This window comes from Motacilla alba, chromosome 8 (genome assembly GCF_015832195.1).
Source record: "Motacilla alba alba isolate MOTALB_02 chromosome 8, Motacilla_alba_V1.0_pri, whole genome shotgun sequence".
Classification (NCBI taxonomy): domain Eukaryota; kingdom Metazoa; phylum Chordata; class Aves; order Passeriformes; family Motacillidae; genus Motacilla; species Motacilla alba.
In genome coordinates this window covers 9,376,366-9,397,354 of record NC_052023.1, presented here as the reverse complement: position 1 = coordinate 9,397,354, position 20,989 = coordinate 9,376,366, and the positions used below count along the sequence as shown (strand labels likewise).

Below are 20,989 nucleotides of genomic sequence, written 5' to 3'. Positions count from 1 at the left end.
ATGAAGCTTTTTCTCCTCTTTGCTGTGAGCACCCAGCAATGTTTGTACAATACAGACATTTACCTTTTGGTTTTCTTTCATTGTTGTCAAGGTTCGAGAACTTTCTGTCTCTCTCTGAGTCCTCATTTCTCAGGCGGTTTAACATCTCCTCCAGTGTTTTGACAATATCAGCAAAGGAAGGACGCAACTTTGGATCCATCTGTGAATGCACACAAATCACATAAGTCCATGTGCATTTGTCCATGCTATTCTGCTTGCACAGTGGACAGAGAGAGGGACAATCTGAAGAAACTGAGGAAATTCAAAATGGTTTTAAGTGTGTTGTCATTGCAAAAAAACTACAGAAAGAAGGAAAAAAGCAGTATTCTATTACACCTCTCACATTTAATCATCAGTTTGTAAATATTCTAGGAAAAGGAAAAACTTTAAATTGTAAAGGTGGGAAACCATGAGATTCATGGCTTGGGAGGGGGGTTGGTTGGTTTGCTTGAAACAGCTTGGATAGTTCAGGATTTCTTTCTGGACTCTGGTTATCAAACAGAGATTATGTACCAATGTTATTTCATAAGGATTACACAAAACAATATGGCTATGTCAGTCTTTAAAAGATTGTAATTATTCCATCATCTCCTTGTGGCTTTAATTAAAACACACCTAAATGGCACTGCTGATCTTAAAGCTGAAAATGGTTTATTTTTCCATCTGTTAATTAGCCATACTACTCAGTGTACTGGTCTATCTTGTAAGGAAGCAAGGGTGGTTATATAATTTGACAAAGCTATAAATTAGGAAAAAGAAAAATCCATTTTTCCCAGGTAAAATATTCCCCCTGCTCATCAATATGTATTAGTCTGCATTTCTCAGTACATATTTATTTATTCACTCTAGCAGATATAGATCTCTAAACAAAGTCCAACACTAAAATTTTACCACAGGGCAAGCAGCTTCCTTTAAGCAGTAACTTTGAAAGCATTTCATCATTTTGAGCATTGACTCTGTATATATGCCACAGGCTTCCCTCCTGTAGGTAGCAACATCTAATTCAGCAGCCTAAAGTTAACTTCATTCCAGTAATAAAAACGATTCTGCTTGACCTGATTGGTGTTTCCAGCCTTCTGAAGGTTTTCTCAGAGTGGGCAAGCCCAGACAGATCCCACCTCTACAATGGGAACAGTAGTGCTTTGTACACAAAAAAACCCCAAAGACCTCACTGATACTGCCCTGCAGGTTGTTTGAGATGGATCTTTCTGAAGACAACAGGTATGATCAGCAATGCCAGAACATCTTCTAGCAACAAGGGGGAAAGTGCTAAAAATTCCTATGACCAGGAACAAAAACCAAACAAAGAAACCACACTTGAGGAGCTCAACAGCAGCTAGAAAATTGTTCTAAAGCAGCAGCTGGAATTTACTGGCATTGGAAAACATTTTTCTGCATTCCCTGTCTCGCTGAAAGAGTAGGGCAGGGGCAACACTGAAGCACACACTGTACTCTGACAAACTTACTAATTTGGGAATCTTACGGAGCTGTTGCAAGCTAGAGGAAGTTAGAGGAAGTAAAAAGAGCTCTCTGGCTATTTTAATTTGTGCTAGGTAAGATCCAAGACAAGAGCAGCAATGGAAAAGTTACTCAGAGAAGTATTATTTGCCTCTTCCATCCCTGAGCAGTCCAGATTCTGCTCAAATGGAAGAGAAGGTTCTTTCTCAAAGCAGCAGTTGCTAACAGTTTCGCTCATCCTGTTAATTTTTTTGCATGATCATTTATGATTACATTTGTTTAATATTCCCACAAGTAGGCTAATAATTGTTGGGTTCTTGCAGGTGCTTATTTACAAACCCCCACACTTTATAACAGCAAGTTAGATTTTAATCCACTACTCATACATGTCAGTTTTTACTGGTTTTCTTAGGGTGCCTTAGAACACATTTCCTGTCTGTAGAAAATCCCAGGGCTTTGCACATTAGTTCAGCTGGGCTATACAGTTCACACTTTGCTGACCTATTAAATAATAAAAAGGTACATAAATGTCCATCTCTCAGAGAAAATTATCACACTGATCACCTCTTACTGAGGCACAGCATGCTTAGGAAGATATAAGAAAGCCTTATCTGTTTCCCTTCTCCTAGGTGAGTGGTATGTGAATTCCAGCATGCCCCACACTGAAATCAGCATATTAATGGCCAGATCACAAGACAGTAATTTCCATTTCAATTCAGCAAAGGGACATTTAATATACAGGAAGCTGCATTTGACAATAATGACCAGGAGAAAACCCTTTTTCTCTGAGCACACCAAATTTTACATGAGAATAAAAGGTCACTGTCCCTTCCTTCATGAGAAGCTTTACTCTGAATTTCTGAGCTGAAAAATTGCTTTGAATCATGCACCATGTGTTTGGATGCAATACCATTTCTGGAGTCTGCAGGTGGGAGCTGAGCTTTCCAAAGTCAAATCCTACCTCTAACCAAACCCTTGTAATCAAAGGGCTTCATAAACATGAGTGAGATGTACCCCTCTCCAGGTGAAGCAAGCTCTGCTGTACTAAGGTGAAATAAGAGGAGTTAAGCAGCTCATCCATAGTAAGTTCCACAAATATTTTAAAAATTAAATTATGCTATGTGCTGCCAAGAGCAGCAGTCACTGTCCCCATTCTCACCTTTATACCACTCTCTCCTTGAGCATGTCCTATTGTACTAATACAAAGTAAAGAGAGATGTCAGGTCAAAAATAACCACCAAAAGCACAAAGAAATGAGACTTCTTAAAAGCACTCACTTGGACACAATGCTGGCATGAATTCCAGGTTGTGAATCCAGGGCCAAGTTTTGTGCAGTAAAATTTTTTACAGTTGCCTCTACTTAAGTTGAGCAAACTGGACATTCCCACCTTCAGCTGAATGTGATGGAAGCTCAGGTTCTCTTATTTTATATAAACTGGTTTACTATACATTGGTACTAGTAACTCTGTTACAGGACAACCAGCAGAAGAGATCCACTGCCCTGGAGTTTTCACAATAAGAAGTCAGGAAGGTATCTACTATCACAATTTTACTTGAATAATTGCAGAAAATTTTCTCCATACAGCACATGGCCTATAGCCTTTACAGATATTAAATCATTTCAGTCACAGTTTGGATTTTATGACACAGGCTAAGCATTTGGATGTCAAACCCCTTTTCCAAAAGGCATCATACAGACACTTCAAAATAGTTTAGTGCCTAGTCTTGATTTGTTTGTCCCCTCTGTAAGAGCAACTCAGTCCTTCCTTCATAGCTCAGTAGGTCTGCACACAACAACAGCTGGATTTTGTCAGCCTGAGGGTTAGCCAGTGTCAATGGCATCCAACTGGTTATGGTCAGCCTGAGCAGCCTGCAAGAAGCTGTTCAGTGTGCCAGACCTGCTTGTTTGGCATGACAGAACGCAGAATTGCAGAAACACAAGACAGACCTCTGAGCAAGAGGAAGGGAAGGATTATAAAAACTGAAAGGGACTTCCTGGGTTGTCAGAAGGTACACTGCTTCTAGAGGTAGGCTCTTCAAGTCTCTTCTGTAAATGCTTTAAGCTTTATCTTCAAAAGCCAGAGGGATTTAGAGAACTCCAGTTTAGGCCTCTCCCCTTCAAATAAGATACTCACATTACAGCAGTTGAAGGCCAGCTGGAGGAAGTCAGGAGGACAGTCTCCCACCATGTGCTGGAAGGAATCATAATCTAATCCAAAATTCTGTATAAACGACAACAAAACACAGAGAAATAAATGAGGTCTTCTGTCTAGCTCAAAGCATCTTCTTTTAGGAGGTCCCTATGTGAAGTTATCAGGAACAACCATGAACGCCTTTCTTCAGCAACCACATAGGAGGAGTTTGAGAAAACTTCATGCATACTCCAAACTGCAGCGCCCCCCGTGGGGATTACTGATACAGGATCGCTGTAAGAGAATGGGCTGACATCAACGCCCATCCTTCTTCCTGGATTCAAATGCAATCCATTGCACTTGAAAAGTTGCCCGTGTGGATTTGGAAACAATACTATATGCTGTGATGTTTTACTGTAGTGATTTTCATAGTGCAAATCAACAGTCTACTCCAAAAGCAGAGGCTTTGCTATGATGGAAATATATCAGTTAAAATGGCTAACTTTGCAGTGGATGGTGGACTGGTAATACAAATTATCCAGTTCCTTAAGTGCATGTCTATAAAATCTGAAGGGCGGACTGAAAAAGAATCTTTCATTTATTGCAGTCTGACACTTAAACAATTTTCCATTTTCAGCAATGAAGGCAGATAGACAATTTGGAATAACCCCACAAAGGGTCAAAAGCTTCCCTGTAGATGGGATGAATAAAGAAAAAAAAAATCTTTAGTTAGTCAATTATAGTTCAGATCCACTGTGCTTAGCAGAGTTCACATAAAAATAAGGGTTAACTTATTTTAGCTGCTGTTAACACAGCTCCTGCCCCTTTCACAAGGGGGGGCTGCTTAGTGCAGACAGAATGCCAAAATGTCTCGTTGTGAACCTGGCAAGAAGTCTACATGAGCTACCACTCCACAAAAGGAAGAGTTTGCATTGCAATGCTCTCGATGTCCTGCCAGTTAGGGGCAGAAAGGATTCCCATGAGGATTGCAGCTACACAAAGTCTCTGAGAAAGTGTCTTCAATGGAGCTTCCTACAATAACAGCATAAAGAGCAAAAGCCTTTATTTTTAATGTCACACCTATTCATCCTATCTTTGACAGCAGTGGCAGAAGTTCTAAAGGCTGAGCTGTTATCATGGCAGACTCACCACCTCCCACCAATGTTATAAACACAGCCACTTACCTCTGTGCGAGGGAGATAGTCTGGGTCTGCCTGTATTCTTGCTATAATCTCACACAGAATTATGCCATAGGAGAACACATCTGCCTGAGAGAGGAAAAAATTAATAGACACAGGGTTCAGCTATGAATGCTCAGCGTTCTTATCTGCCACTGAGTTTCTCCTTACCCCAAATGGCTATCATGAAACAACTAAACACCACAGCCCCAAACACTGAGCAACTGCATTAAAGCTAACATTTTCCATGTGAAGAAACCCATGCTCACAGAAAGCATTCTTGTTGTACAAATAGCAATGATAAATTTAAAATTCTTTCAAGAAAAAAAAAAAAAAAAAACAAGAACCCACCAAACTAGTCTTAATTCAACAATGCAAAAATGTTTAAAAATAAAATCCTTCTTTGCATGAAGAATAGTGAAGTTCCATTTGATGTCTTACACATGGGAATAATTAAAAACACAGCCAAAACATGACATGCCCATATATCACCGTGGTTAGAAAAACAGGTTTAGAATACACAATTCACAGTCCAGCCAGAACATTAATGCTATTTTTAAGAAAAATTATTTTTCCTCTTCTCAGTTCAGTACCTCTGGAGAAAACTGTCTTCCCAAAGCTTGAGATATCTAGCAGCACTGTATATCAGGTTTAATTTCCATGACGTTTAGTAAGCACTTATCTGACTGCCTCTGGAGCTGCACAGTTCCTCAGATTTCCACCCACCTGAATTTTTCAGGTAATAAAATTTAGGAAAACATGGAATACAAGTCTATAGGGCAGAAGCATGAATCCCTCATCCCTTATCAGGCTTGTTTATATGTCACCTTTCATGCTGATGAGGCATGACATCTGCTTCCTCTTTAGTCCTGCCCACGGTAGGGTCAATGAAGAATGTGGCATGATAGATTTAGGTACTTTATTATTAATTTAGGTTAATTAAACTCCTTTGAAAGCTTTGAAATTGTAATTATTACATTCATTACTGAGGTAGTTACTGCTTTCCTGCAAATTAGAAGTACCACCAATTAAACAGAGTATTAACTACCAGATATAGAGAGGTACAGGATGTGGCCTTTATCACATAAAAGCTGCACTGGCAGAGCTGAAGTAATGGAGACAAAATCCTGTGTAAAGAAGAGATTGATTGAAAACACCGCTTCTAAAACCCAGTGTGACCTGATCCTCCTCTCAAAGAAACATTTCCCAATGACACAAACAGGAAAGCTTAGAAATACCTTTAGAGAACATTTTGTCTTATCAAGGTATCTCACCTTAGGACATGTTGGTTTATTTTTTATATTTATACACACACACATATACATAGATAGATAGATAGATAGATAGATAGATAGATAGATAGATAGATAGATATGCATATATACATACACAGTGAATTGTGCAAGTTAACATACAGACCTTTTGCTTCTACCCAGATTTCAGTAGTGTACAGTCAGGGAAGCAACTTTGCTACATTTCTCAGACTTGGTTAAATTAAATTGTGTTAGGTCAATAAAACATTACTATATTTCAGTGTGTGGGGTGTTTCAGAATGGAAATAGCATAACAGAACAATCATAAAGCCAATTCTATTTCCATATAAGATTAAACACCATGAATTACAAATATTAGCTATTTAACTCTCACTCTCCTTTAGTTTGAATGATCTACTGAGTACAGAAACATCACAAGTGAAAATAACAGTAGTTTTAATATGATGGAAATTCTAAATCTTGCATACTGCTACAGAAGAAAAACATTTGACAACTAACAGCATTTATATCATGTACCTACCTTTTCATTGTAGGGCTCATCTCTGAGAACTTCTGGTGCCATCCAGAAGGGTGAACCCACAACTGGTAACTTCTCACTATATAGATGTGGGATAGATAGGGATGGGGGGTGGTGGGAGAGAAGGAAGAACCATTAATTAAATGCTCAAGCATTGCTACTAACTTTCCCAATCAATTACTCATATTTTATTTCCAGTTTTAAAGTGCCCAGCCACTTTAAAGGAACGTTTTATTTTAAGGTCACAGCTGTTCAATAGTTTTTATTGCCTAACTCTTGGCAGAGCTGGCTCCTTCACCTACATATAAAATTTAAAAAAAATCCCAAAACATAGGTTTGTGGACATCAGTTTTGGGCTAGATGCCAAGTTCTCCATTCATCCAGCAAGACGTGCAGGTATCCATCCCTAGATGTATATGCAGCTCTGAATGAAGTCAAACTTACTTATTATTAAAATCATAAAGACTTTTTAACTGTATTAAAAAATTAAAAATCAAGATGGACAGATGAATCCTTTAGTATGGAAAAAATTAAAAGTACTCAGAATAGACCCAATTTGAAAAACTTGCAGTTTCCATAAAGCTGAATACTGGGGCCTTAAGAAATGCTCCAGCCTGTCACCCAGCTGATCTTGAGGGAATACCTATTTAAAAAAAGAAAAGGCCTCTGAAGATCTCAGAGTGGCATGGCTTGTTACCAGCAAACTGGAAAGAACAAAGCTGCTTTTGAAAATGGAGGTAAAACTAGATATAAAGCAAAATAGTGGCTCATAGTGCTAATGCAGCAATTCTATTATGTTGCTGGCTTTAGTATCGAGCTACCTTAACTGTAATCTCAGTTTCAGGGCATCTCAAAGCTGGGTATTAAGGACACCTTAAGGCACCTGTAGTGCCTTCCTGATTTTGTGATGGGTTCATCTGAATACAGCTGAAGCTTTCAGCACCTCACAGGTTGCTTCCCAGCAGCTACAAGACAGACATTGGCTGTACTTATCAGCAGTTTGTAAATTAAGATGTTCACTTTGTTAAGCTTTTAGATCCAATATTTCACCAATATTAATGCAAGTCTTCAGATCTCTCAATGTACGGTTTTAGGATATGTGCAGTTTAAAAACTGTGCAGAGCTGGGATCAACTTTTATTGTTTTCTTTGCAGTCAGAAGTGCTGGAAGGCTTTTATTTATTTTACATAAAACACTGCACACACTGAAGAAAATCTGACAGCACATTTCACAGTCAGAATACTCTGCAATACATAAGTCAATATACAGAGAGAACAATGAAATCCCTGTCCCTGATCTCTCTAATGGAGGGATGACAAAAAGACTATTTTCAATTGTGACAATAGCTTGTGACAGTCCCCTGTGCATTCCTCAAATGAGTTAAGATTATAATTTCATCCTAGGAAAAAGAAAATTGTGAGCTACTGTTAGACAGTAATTTTATAATTAATTTTATTTTACTCTGTTATAATCCTGGATCTTAAAAACTAACCCTGAGGTTAAATAAGAATAATGCTGGAATGACAATGAATATTATTTATGAAAGTGCAAAGAAGTTAAAGTTGTTTGAAATCAACAAATGACATTTATTACAAAATCATCCCAATCCAGAATGCTGGACAGTATTTTTGTGTTTGCTTTGTGTTTTGGGGTTTTTTTTAAACCCAAAATTCCCAAGTACCACCTTAAGAGATCTACCAAAAAGCCTGAGCAAGTCCTTTAGTGCTTGGAATATTTTTGAAGAATGAATGTCACCATTAAATATCAAAATGGACAGTAATTATGCTGGAACATTCTGGCTATCCAGCCTGCAGTTCCAGACCGAAGACTGAGGGTACTTTTTGAGAATTCTGTACCAGAGTGCAATAACAGTCTCAAGGATCTGGCTCACAAGAGCTTTTGACCTGCATTTGTACTACAACTCTCACTCCATTTAGATTAGCTTGCATACCTGTGATCAGGAATTTTCTCTGCTAAACCAAAGTCTCCAACTATTGCTGAGTATCCGTTCTCATCATGTTTGATTAAGCAGTTCTGGGAAAAAAAAGCAAAACATAAACCAAACAGAAGAGTTATTATCTGGGCATGAAACCTCTGTAACATTCCAGATTAAAAATAGATAAAACAAGACTACAAATATAGTTTGGAAGATACTCATCTATGAGAAGCTTTCGTCTGAGAGCAACAACCCTTTTCCCCCACCCTCCCCCTGCACAATCACATGTCTATCAAACTTGAGATGCTGCAAACAGCCTTCCACTTAGCTAATAATCCACTTAAAAACTTGCTGAGAAGGCAGGCAGCCACAGGGAGCACATACCCTGCAAGGTTTTAACAAGAATTAAGATGATTTAGCTCCCTTATGCTCAAATATGCAATACATGCTGTTCACTATGACACCTTACATTTTCTCTTTACAATTTGCCTGTACCTGACCAGAATACAAGATCAGAGCAGACTCTAAATGCCTTTATATGTTTGGTTGCATTAACTACTGAAAAGGAACTCGCTGCTTTGCAGTAAACTTCCATGAGAAAATATAAGATGTGATCAAGTCATATGTTCTTTTAGAGTCTCAAAATTCTTTATTTTACAGTCCGTCATAAGACATGAGTTAAGAGAAAAGTAATAGGGTAATGCTGTCAGTCTTTTCCTTTCAGATGTGCCCTCCAGTGTCAGGATGGAGGGCAACTTAAGGACACACACAGACAATTGTGCTCTAACAGCATCACATCACACACAGGGTTATTATCGATTCCTTTTTGGTTTTTATTTACAACCCTGAGAAATATGCTTTGACCATTCCAGCACCACATCTTTTCCCATTTCACCAAATGAATCGATAGCTGATTCCCTGCATTTTGTTCTGTCCTGCAACGGATGGAACAAGACAGAGAATTCATTCCTTTCCCACGTGTTGTTCTGTATCCTCCTGCGGGCAGAACAATAGCAGTGACAGCCCAAACCTACTGCTGACTCCTGCCGAGTGGTACCCTGCATTAATTAGCTAAACAGCAGGAAACACTTTCTGCCTTTATTGTGCCTGGATACACAAAAGCCCCTCGCTGACCCCAGAGCATTAGCTTGTCTGTATAATGCAACTACCAAGAAAAGTGAGTCCCTTGTCTAAAAGATCAAGTTCAGGTCATCACTGTTTACATTATTCAGAGATGATTGTGGCTTAGGCCATGAAGTGAGTTTTCTTCCTGCCAATTAAAAGGTTAAGCGAGCCACTCCTGTGATCATGTAAAGAAAATGCATGCCAGCCTCTTGAAACACACGCCAGGTTCCTGAGATGCAAAGCTTTATTTGTTTAGCATGACTCAAGTATAACAACTACAGTTAGTTTGGGGATCCATAAACATGTACCAAGTTAAATCAACTGTGCTTGCCCAAAGAGCAGCAAAGCTTCTCAGTTGCGGGCTTTGTTATCTTTTATCAAAGAGTGCATTCATTCAGCTTGCCTCTCTTTAAACATTTGGTCACAGTAAGTGGACTTAAAACTGAGAAGGATAAAACTACTGAAAAATCTTACTCAAATGATTCAGACAAGTAGAATTTCATTGTGTACCACACAGAATCAAGTCCATGAGGACACCAAAGATTTTGCAGTGTTCAAGGAGGCTGATACTATTTTATGCAGAAAAAAGTTCAGGTTACTTTTCTGCCACAGATTTCTCAGTGACTAAAGATGATTGTTAATTCAACATTTTTTAAAAAAACCTCCATAATTCATAATCACTGGTTTTGAAATGTAGGTTTCCTTCTTGCATTACACCTTTGATCGTTTACATTTTATTCATTTTGAGAAGCAAGACTGCTTACCTTCTGGGTTTTAGGGATCATTGTCATTCTCCAATAACCCCTGATCTCCAAAATTTTGAGGAAACATTTACATCCTAACTAAGAACTATTTTCAATGTAACTAAAAATCTGTCTACTGATCTTAAGATCCACAATAATTTACAAGCCTGCTTTGTAACCAAAAGGAAGCATCATCCTGACAGCAAATATTCCTTCAGGTTCTTACCAGGATCTAATCTCATCCCGTTAGACAGGGATACATCAACTGAAGCTGAACAATCCTAGCCCCCACCAAGCCCCAGGCAGTCTCCGCTTTCAGGTGCAGCACTGAACTATTATACAAGTAGGTTATTCCTAGATAAATCATACATTAAATCAATGCTGCCTGACAGCTCTGAGTCCCTTCCCCAGTGAGCAGGATTTGCCTGCAGCAGAACCAGGCTCGCTTTCAGTGCAAGTGTTTGGAGAGACCCGACAGCACAGACACCCCACTGCTGTGGGGTCCACAGGTCCCACAGGAGAGGACACTCCACCAGGAGAAGGCACCAGGAGAAAGCCTTGGGCAGCATTCCTGCTGTAGGGTACTGATGAGCTGTTCTGCTGTGGTGGGCTGCACAAACTATTCTCTCTCATTAGTCTTTTGTTTGCACATGAAGAAGTGCTGAGTGTGAATTTGAATTCATTAGGATACGTATTCCAATACAAGAGTGACTTTTTTATTCACACTTAAATCAGCCACAGGCAGGTGACATGTGCCATACAAGAAAATTCCAGTGTCATTACAAATGCTCACTGTAGTGAAACTAAACTGATCTAATTCATCTGGGGCAAATTTTTACATAGCTGAGCACTGACTTCCTGGAACCCAGAAAGAATGAAAGCCCATTCCTAGCAAAATCAGTAGTAAAGCCTCTCTACATACACCAGCACGGTCAGATGTCACTTCTCCAGTCTGTACTGTTCATTCAGGGCAAGACTGGGCAGATGGTAAAGCTGCATTCTGTGCTGAGATTCTCCAAACAGTCAAGGTGAGCCCTCAGCACCACCATAGTCCTTTTCTCCACACTTTCCACCCTAGTAATGCCAAACCCGCAGCACAGATAATGGAGTTACCAGATTTAAGTAACAATTCGTAATTAAGTGACATAACACAGCCCACTGTGGTTCATGTGCACTCAATGAAAAGACAGAAAGAATTCACATTCTATCAACAAGATAAATCAAGGTCAAAAATGGACAAAGCTTTGGTAGAGACTAAAAGGTTAAAAACAGCTTTTAAATTTAATCTAGAGGTGGTATCTTAGTAGGAAAAGTACAATAGTACAAACTGCACTGTTTCTTCTAATAAAGTGATACTTCTCAGTTTCTGTAAAAAAATAGTATATCAGTGTGGTACGAAGAGGTTCCATTAATGGATTCTAGCTCAGAGATGCAAGAGTTCAAACGCCTCACTAGTGCAAAAAGCCTCTCAACAACTGCCTATGAAATGAAATGCCAAGCAGCTTCACAACACGAGCTTTGAGAAAGAACTTTTGACTTACTATTGCACTATTTGTATAAGCTGCAAGGCAATAAAACTTGGTGACCTTTTCAGGCGTTCTTTCGGGACCTCTACAGACAGGGATGTCTTTCCTTTGGCAGCTCACACAGTCAAAGAGGGCAGTATTTGACTTCAGTTGAGTTTTTGAGGGGTTTTTTTTCCTCCCAAAATAGGGACCTCATCAGTCCTTCCTGAGGCAGTCTCTTAATAGAAGCAAGGAGCTCTGTACATGAGTCTGAAAGAGTTAACAGAGCTGTTTATGCAGACAGATGTGAAAGAACATAAAGCCCCCTTTGTGTGTTACAGGAGCTTAACATCTGCTTTGCACAGCATAATCCTACTAAGACGAATGCAATATTCTACTCCCCCTTTTACATAAACAAAAATGAAAATAGACTCAAGAGTTTCAGAGTTAAAAATAAGTTGCTTAGATGAAGAAACATTGTAGTTTTATTTTATGATATCACATACAAGCTAAACTACTCAGAGATTTTACTGCACTCCAGAAAACACAGAAATGCCACTGCGGTGTCATTTGCAACCTTCTAATGACTGTTACCAAATTAAAATACTTAAAGGCCAACTGAGATGTATCAGCTGTTTAAAAAGTGCTATTCCCTAGGAGAAACCCCACTGAGAATTAAATGTGTAACAGGAAGTTTACAGTACTAGACACACTTTTGAAACTATTATGCTTAAGGGAGAGGTTCCATTTGCTTCCCGAAGTATCAGTAGAAGTTTAGTATTGAGACTATCGTTGGAAATAGCAGCCTGTAACAGCTAAATTTTTCAGTGCAAAATATCCAGACAAAAGCTTATTCCAGCACAAAGGGGACCTTGCAACTGCAGCACCAACTTTGAGACTCAACAGACAAAGGTGCTTGCTGTTCACAGCTTGGGATTTATTTTGTTTCAAAGAAGCAAGCAGCATACAAGGTAGAAAGGCAAGGCATGTCACTTTCAAGCCCAAAGGCAGTAAATTTATGTTACATCAGATAATCCACAGTAATTGCTTACACACGACTCTGTCCCATAGTAACTGAGACTGCTCCTCTCTCAGTGAGAGGAGGCTGAGCCATTACACACTGTGAAGTGAAAGCAGATGTGGCAGAAATACACACACATACACACGTGTTTATATATGTATATATATATATGTGTGTGTGTGCCTAGAGATTACAATTTCTCCACAGATTTTACCATCAATGGAGCTCACAATGTTCCCCAAAACTGCTCACAACCTACTATTGATTATAAAACCTGGTTTTCAATTATACATAATCCTGCAAGACTAAAAGCCATTTGTTTGGACGTTTGCCTGTTCGTTTTTAATCGAGAGTTTTGGTAGTGGATTTTTAGGGAGGACGGGTAAACTGTCAAAATATCAGTCTGTGGTATCATACCGAATTTGGCATGTTCTCAACTTGAAACGTGCTGAGACCTCTGTATAAGATGCTTCTGCTGCCATGTCCGCAAAGAGTAGACTGGGATAGAATAGGACAGTATATGCTGTGTGAGGAATTTGAGAGCACAACTAAGGTGACAAGACAGAGCACAAGCCCAAGCCAGGGACTGGCAGGGACCATGACCAGGGAATGAGCCAACAAGGCCGGCTGTCAGAACCCATCTGTGGCTTCATTTCCACGTAAAGCTTTTCATGGCAAGTCAAAAGTGTGGACACCACATTTCCTGGCCTATAAAAAGTCCAAGTCATTCTGCCCACACTCCTACTGTGTGCAGGCTGCAAAAGGCCAGTCTGACCACTCGTACCTTCTGAGAGATTCAAGCCAGGCTGCTGCTATCAGCTGGGGCAGCTCAGCCTGATCAGCTACAGCAGCCCAAGCCCAGAGCCCAGGCACTGAGCTGCTCATGACATGGGGAAGCAGCGGCTGTCGGGGCAGCACATCCCTTCTAACCAGCGCTGCCTCTCTTTTTGACAGAAGGCCATCGGGAAGGGCAGCAGTGGGAGATGAGGGCTGACATGCCCCTGGGCTGTCACATCGACTATAATGACCTACATCGACTCTTCTCTACCACTGCTCTTCCCTCTGGCCTCCTGCAGTATCAATGCTGTTCTGTTCCTCTCCACATGGTGCAATTATGAAGCGAGATCACCCTGCTATATACTAATGGCCCAACCCACTCATTTTCCAATCTTAGATTAGCAGGGGACAGGAACTTTTCTTTCCCTAAATTGTTAGACATCAAATACATTGACACGCATAATGCTAAGAGTAAGACAACTCTGCTGCCTTAACTGACATGGTAAAATTTATGTATCACACCATCCACTCCAGGAAGCTGCAGGAATTGGAAGTTTACCAGAAACAGGCAGAAGTATGGGTCTAAATTAATTTAAAATAGTAAAATTCATATTAAAGGGACAGTTTGCAGTGGGCTATCGTCCTAAGTGTAACATGGAAACATTCCTGCATAGAAAGTCTCAGCTTCATTCTGTTCCCACTTCAATCAAGGCCAGCAAGTTTAATAGAAAAATGCTTCACTCTCCCACCTTGTAAACTCAGTCTGTTCTGACTTTTGCAGATGTCTAAACCCTTGTCTTTGCCTTCATTTGAATAATAAAGCCATCCCATCAATTAGTGAAGTTTACTGAAGAAAGAAGGACAATACAGAATAATATTGAATTTGCCCTTGTTAAATCCCAGTTGTCTCCCAAGGCAAGAGTCCATCCCATCTTCCTTCAGCTTGCTCACACACTGACTATTTACTAGTAAGAATGAAGATAGCTCATCCTGTCACCAGTACAAACCTGGTAAAACCAAGGCATACTCTCAAGCAGTAGCCAAAAGCTATAGTCTGAGAACTGAAAATTTTGGTGACAGGTTTTTCTTATGGTTATTTTCATTGTTTTGCTTTGGAACAAAGTAATTTTTTAAAAACTTAGCCAGCCAGCAATGCAAACATTTGCCCAAAAGGGGAGCAGTTTGCCCAACAGATTTAAAGTTTATTTCATCAATACCTTAATACGCTAATAAATTTCATGAGTTGTTTAAGGTGAGTGTTTAAGGCCAGGTGCTTCATCTACTTCCTTTCCAAATGTAACAGGGAAAGTGCATACATCACATTAAAAAAATAATTAAACTTTAAAAAACCCAAAACAACACAACACCAACCCAAAAATCACAAAGAAATTGAAAAATACAGACTATAGCTATCATCAATTAAATTCTGTATTATTCTTAAAGCTGACAGCTTCTGATGTGACCCACACAGATACTATAACTTTAGTCCTAAGAACCATCCAAATAGAGCATAACTGCTAGTGAATTCTTAGGGTTTGATTTGTTGTTGAATAACCTTAACTACTTCCCGTGGCCTCTGATGAGTTTGCTCTTCCTGGGATATCCACACCCCTCCCAGCGGGTGCAGCTTTCCAAACAACTGGCATTCAACAATAGATAACATTGAAGCACTGGCAGGGCAGCTCCAGAGAATGACATACAGTTATGTAAAGCTGGGAACAAAAACATTCACAGGGAGCCCAGGAACTGGATTTTCATATGACTGACCATCACAGAATGTGTTACAATAAATGCTGCAGGCACTCGGTTCTCCTTAGTTACTTCGGCTCCTTGCAGTAACTCTACTCTTAAATGCACTAAAATACACCCTGAACTGAAAAAGAAAGGGAAACACCAAGATGTCTTGTCAGATATTTTCATGGATCTCTTACCTGCACACCCCAAGGTGACTGAAATGGAGCTTTCTGAGTGTATCATGTCAAAGTGACATGACTCCAAGCCTGGGCATTTTTCATAAATTTGATATTCTTCTTTACAGAATTCAGTGCCTTTTACTTGAAAGAACAGCCAAGAAAGTATTTATGACTTCACCAAAATACTTCTTTCATCTACCAGCTGAACTTTTTTTTTCACATTGACTAAATGCAAACTCTACATCTGTTTAGCACTGCACTAAGGAAGCTTTAAAAAAAAACCCGAAAACGGTAGTAGCCTCATTGGTAAACACACTCTGTTGTGGTTTTATTTCTAAAATCTGTTTCTAATCCTAAAAAAAAATTCCTTTTAGACTAAATTAACATTCTTCTGGATGCTTCTGATTGAAGTGACATGATGAAGCCTTCTCAAGAAGAGTTTTGAAACACTTTGATGCTGCAGGCCCCCAGTGAGTTTAAACCAGCTCATTAGCACCAGACAACAGGACAGACAGGACAGCAAAGCCCTCTGCACAGGCTGCAATGGGTGCTAAGAGCCAGTGTGAATACTGGGACAATCTGCTCACACAGCTTAGTGCTCCTATGTCAATATTTCTAGCTGAGCTTGAATTATCCAGCTACTTCAGCCAACTAAATTCATGCAATATGTCACCAAAGCAACTAGAAAAAAAAATCTATGTCCACTGAAAACTCTGCCACTGATATATTATTCTAGAAAAAAATAAAAATTTGATAATTTTAGGAAACTATATTGATCTCACTGACTTTAAAAATGAAAGAAACATAAACCAGGATTGTACACAGCACTTAAGGCAGAATTAGTAATGAAAGGTCACTCTTCCTACAGAAGATTTGTGAAATACACAGGGAAACAAAAACAAGGAGATTTTGAAGTGTATTTGTAATAATCCCCTCAATTTGGGTTCTTTACATGATTAACCTGTTCCAAATGTTAGATTGTTGTGCTTAATTATCCAGGGATTTAAATACTTTACTGAACCAGAATTCAGAACTGCAAAAACTCTGCAGCTGCTTTATGAGAAATCCTAATCTGAACTCATTTAAGGGATGATCTTCCTTCACTATTACAATTTCTCTAGTTTCCATACAAACTATGAGCAAGTTTTGAGGAAAGTTTTAATTCTACATACAGCATTTCAACTTGTTTCTTGGAATGTCTTAGATCACACCTTATATACTAGCAATTCTCTGCACAGAACGGAGGAAGGGAGAAAACCCAACAATCAGTTACAGTGCCTTCATTAGGAAGTTCCCTTAATTTTATAAACAGTACCTTGGATGTAAGGTCTCGGTGGAAAATGCCTTTATAGTGAAGATAACTGATTCCCATAGCAATGTCATATGCCAGTTTCACCCTCACTGTCCAGGGCAGATGCTGGTTGCCATCTAGTAGCTGTTCCAGGTTACCACAATTGATGTACTGAAAAGACAAAGCGACATTTGTAATTAATTATTTCACTTAATATTTTGTCAGGAATGTAAAATTCATCACTACAACAAGTGACTTCAGCTCAGTTACACATTAAAACCTTTTTTTCATATGGGCTTGGCAGATCAAGAGAAGCTGAGAATGTCTCCCTTCAGCACCTGTACCAATGGCCTTATTTTAAAGATGCAACAGCCACCACTGTATTAACTCTATGGTATTTAAACAGACCCTTCAGAAACCCCTACCATGTCATATCACTCTCTCATTTCAGCTTGAGGAAAATTAGGGCAAAAACAATGCAGAGCTGACTTTCATATACAATTAATCAACAAAGGCAGAGCTAAGTATCCAAGTGTAGGTCATGGAGGCTGATCAAGTTCCCAGTTTCCTTAAACTGAGACAGCATCAAAGAAAAATATTACAATGTGCTGCTCTAAGTTCTATTTTTTCACTGCTGTATCTATGAGATCTAATTAGCAATATGATTCCCACTGTGTTCAGTACTACATCAACCCCATCGAATGGTAGCTCTCACAAAAAGGAAAGCACAATAAGGAAAAGACAAATGCTACAAGAGACATTGAAACAAAGCAGCACCTAAATGACTCTAGGTAATATAGCCCAGGTTAAGACAAGGCAACTCCAGGGCTTGAAGAATCACTACAGCAGCACAGCTTATGCTCTATGTATAGACCCTTTATACCACACCAGCAGCCATGCAGTGTTTAAGCAGCTTCTTGTTACACTGTCCCCACCAGGGACCAGGCAAAGAGAGTAGCTCACTCCAGAAGGAAAACCTGGCAGCAATGCAGCGACTCCTGTCAAGGAAACCCAAGTGAAGCAGACAGGACAATTTGCTCCCAAGCCTGGCCCACGCATGTATCCCTGTGCCAGACGACACCAACTTCACTTTGTGTCACACAGGTCTCCAACTCTCTCTCAAACGACTTTGCTGTGTCATTCACTCAGACAAAACATGTGGCACCATTCTCATGTTAAAAAAAAACCCTAAATTGCAGCTCTTGTTTCAGAAAGTTGGAACCTGCTTGTATTTTGTTGCTCTTTCCTGTGTCTTGGAGCCTGGGACACTAGGCAAACATGAGCCATACACCCTGAAGTGTGGATGGGCGTAGCTGATCTGCCGAGGCTGTGCTACAGCAAGGAAAGAACACACACAAGCTAGACTCTGCTGTTAAGTCTGGGGGTCACAGGTCACCTCCTGAACAGTCTGCAAGAAACAGCTTCTTCCTTACAGCTCAGGTCCACCTACTGCTGATCTCACCAGTGAATTCTGAAAACCCTTTCAGCAGATACACAGGTAACTATTGAGGAGGAAAAATTGTCAGTGCAGAGGAGGCACAAAGCGATTTTACCTGGCACAGAGCCCATCGGGAGGGGGCGCCACGCAGCAGCCGGGGGCTCCGGAGCGCATCCCTCGGGAACGGGGCTCATCCCAGCCCCTGCACAGACTGGCAGCTCAGGGCATGACCGCCTTCTCTCCAGAACAACCTGCTCCCTGTGTTGGAGTTCGTGTGCCAGGAGAGCAGAGCAGCTCTGCAACAGGTCACTCTGAGGCTACGCAATCTCCATCCTTGGAGATTTTCAAGACCAACTAGGGCTGTAGCCAGCCTGGTTCAATGTTGGAAACAATGCTGCTTTGAGCTTTTCCAGCTTTGATCTCTCTCATTTCTTTTATCTGAACCCCTAAAGGAATTAGATGACCTTATAGAGCACACAAGGAAAAAAAAAAATAAAAACCATGCTCAGGAAAATTGGATTTTTTTTAAACATAAGTTGCTATCATGCTTATGTAAAAATCAGCGACTAAGATTTCTACAGTAACGTTATATATTCCCAGCCTCCTTGAAACACTGCAAACAGCACTTCTCATTTAGTCATGTTCAAATCAGAATAATACTGACCAGCCTGGAAGAGAAAGCACCAAAGCACCTGGCTGAATAACTCAATTATAAAATGACACTTAGCAATTATCCCAAACATTTTCAGCTTTCTGACAGGCCAGTAACAGACCATCCATAAAGCACCACCACACTTGAAGTCATTGGAAAGACAATGCAAGGGGGGAGGGAATCACTGACCTAGCTTCCATTTTCTGTTCTCTGAACTGTGCCATTCCATGACACAAATTGCTCCAGAAATGCTAATAAACAAGCAGCCCCTAGGAGTATTGACACACACAATGAAATGGGACAATAGCTGGCTACTGTATCGAGCATGCTCTTACTTTCCTTTTCAATACAGCAGCCTACTGATTTGATCCATTGTTGCCATATTAGTTAAATGCATCCGATACATCCATTCCTGCAGCACTCTTCCAGTCAAACAGGCTTGCAGGGTCATTCACCCATCTTAAGTGCAAGGACTAGATTCTAGCATGGGCTGGGTGACAGCTGACACACACATTGCACACAGCATCCACAAGCCACAAAAGCGACAGTCAAACCTGTTTCCAGCATATCTACAAAAACCCACCAGGCCTCCTTGCCACCCAGCAAGTGCACAGCCCTCATTTATCAGAGATGTGAGTTCTGCCTTTGACTCTAATTTCTACACCTATGAAGCACATGAGGCTAACCATCAAGTGAAGAACTGAACTAAGATTTTCCTAGACATCTTTAAGGCTTTAGTTGATCTCAGGTTTTAGCTGGCCGGCAGGTAATATTTGCATGCAGAGATCCGAATTGTTCCTAAGGCAAGCACTGCACAGCGCTCCCTCAGTGTCATGTAAGTAATCCAATTCTTCCAGTCATTCAGGCTGATAATGCAAACAACCAGCCTGATGGCCTATTTTTTTCAGAGGACTTCAACAATGCCTTTTCAGGACAGACACAAAACTATGTACATTACTTCCTAATTGCCAGTGCAACTGAAAGAGAAAAATACTTGTTCTCAATCTCTTACTGGCACAAGTCGGCTCTGTGTGGTAAGAATATCCTGAAGGATAGAAAATGCACCTCTCCCAAAGAGAACATTGGATTTTATTCTGTCCCTCACACAGTACTGGTACAGTAAGGCTACAGCACACACATTATCTCAAAGCATTATTCTACTACAACAACAACAGCAGCCATCACATAAGTGTACAAGCAATTGGAACAGAGATCTGACTGGGCTATGACAATGAAAGCAAAGGGCACTGCATTTCTTAGAGACATCACAGCTAAATGGAGCAGTGTTCAGACCTTTTCAAACCCTGTATCATCAGGTTGCAGTGAAACAGCTACCCATTATTCCTCATGCTACTTTTCTGTCATGTAACTGGACACCAACAGTCAGTTTATCTGGTTGCCAGTCTGAAAGCAACAGCTATAGGTTGTTTTTGCATTTACTGCAACTTAACGCATCAAGTTGAACACTGGTTAAAAAGACCTTGGCACCTTAGTCCACAAAAATATTCTTCCTTTAAAAAATCCGAGGTAAGAGCTCATACCTTTGTTGTGAAAACAAAAGTTCAGCTGAACTGCATTTCTGGTACCTCTCCCAAATGTTATGAAGAGGGCAGTAGCTCCTTTGAAGGACAAGTTACTCAGAAGCTCAGCCAAGCACAGATGATTTCTGGATCAAAGAATCTTGAAGAGCTTTCTGATGTTATTGTTTACTGCTATGAAATGCAGAAGCAGCAATGTATAACTTATCCCCATACAACAGTCATGCTACTTTAACCTAAAATCAGCATAACAGGACTGCTGCCTCGTAACACAATTGCAGTCACATTATCAGACTCCAGCATAAGAAATGAAGAAATTCAGCATATAACAGTACTTAAGCACAGCATTACATGCTTCATTTTAAGAGACTAATAATGAACTTCAACTGTCAGATAATACCCAACTTCAGCTGTCAGATTTTAGCTTCAAAAATCAAAATAGCGTTTAAACA

At 40.0% G+C, this 20,989-nt stretch overlaps 1 protein-coding gene across 2 annotated transcripts in view; it reads right to left on the bottom strand.

Moving 5' to 3' along the window:
- TESK2 (testis associated actin remodelling kinase 2) overlaps positions 1 to 20,989 on the bottom strand; it is a 76,509-nt gene that overhangs the window by 6,590 nt on the left and 48,930 nt on the right. For both annotated transcript variants that reach the window (XM_038144023.1, XM_038144024.1), the window contains 6 exons: positions 16,934 to 17,080; positions 8,550 to 8,632; positions 6,602 to 6,677; positions 4,814 to 4,897; positions 3,633 to 3,719; positions 64 to 199 (listed from right to left, as the gene is read on the bottom strand). In XM_038144023.1, the coding sequence (XP_037999951.1) occupies positions 64 to 199; positions 3,633 to 3,719; positions 4,814 to 4,897; positions 6,602 to 6,677; positions 8,550 to 8,632; positions 16,934 to 17,080 (613 nt within the window). The remainder of the gene's footprint in view (positions 1 to 63; positions 200 to 3,632; positions 3,720 to 4,813; positions 4,898 to 6,601; positions 6,678 to 8,549; positions 8,633 to 16,933; positions 17,081 to 20,989) is intronic.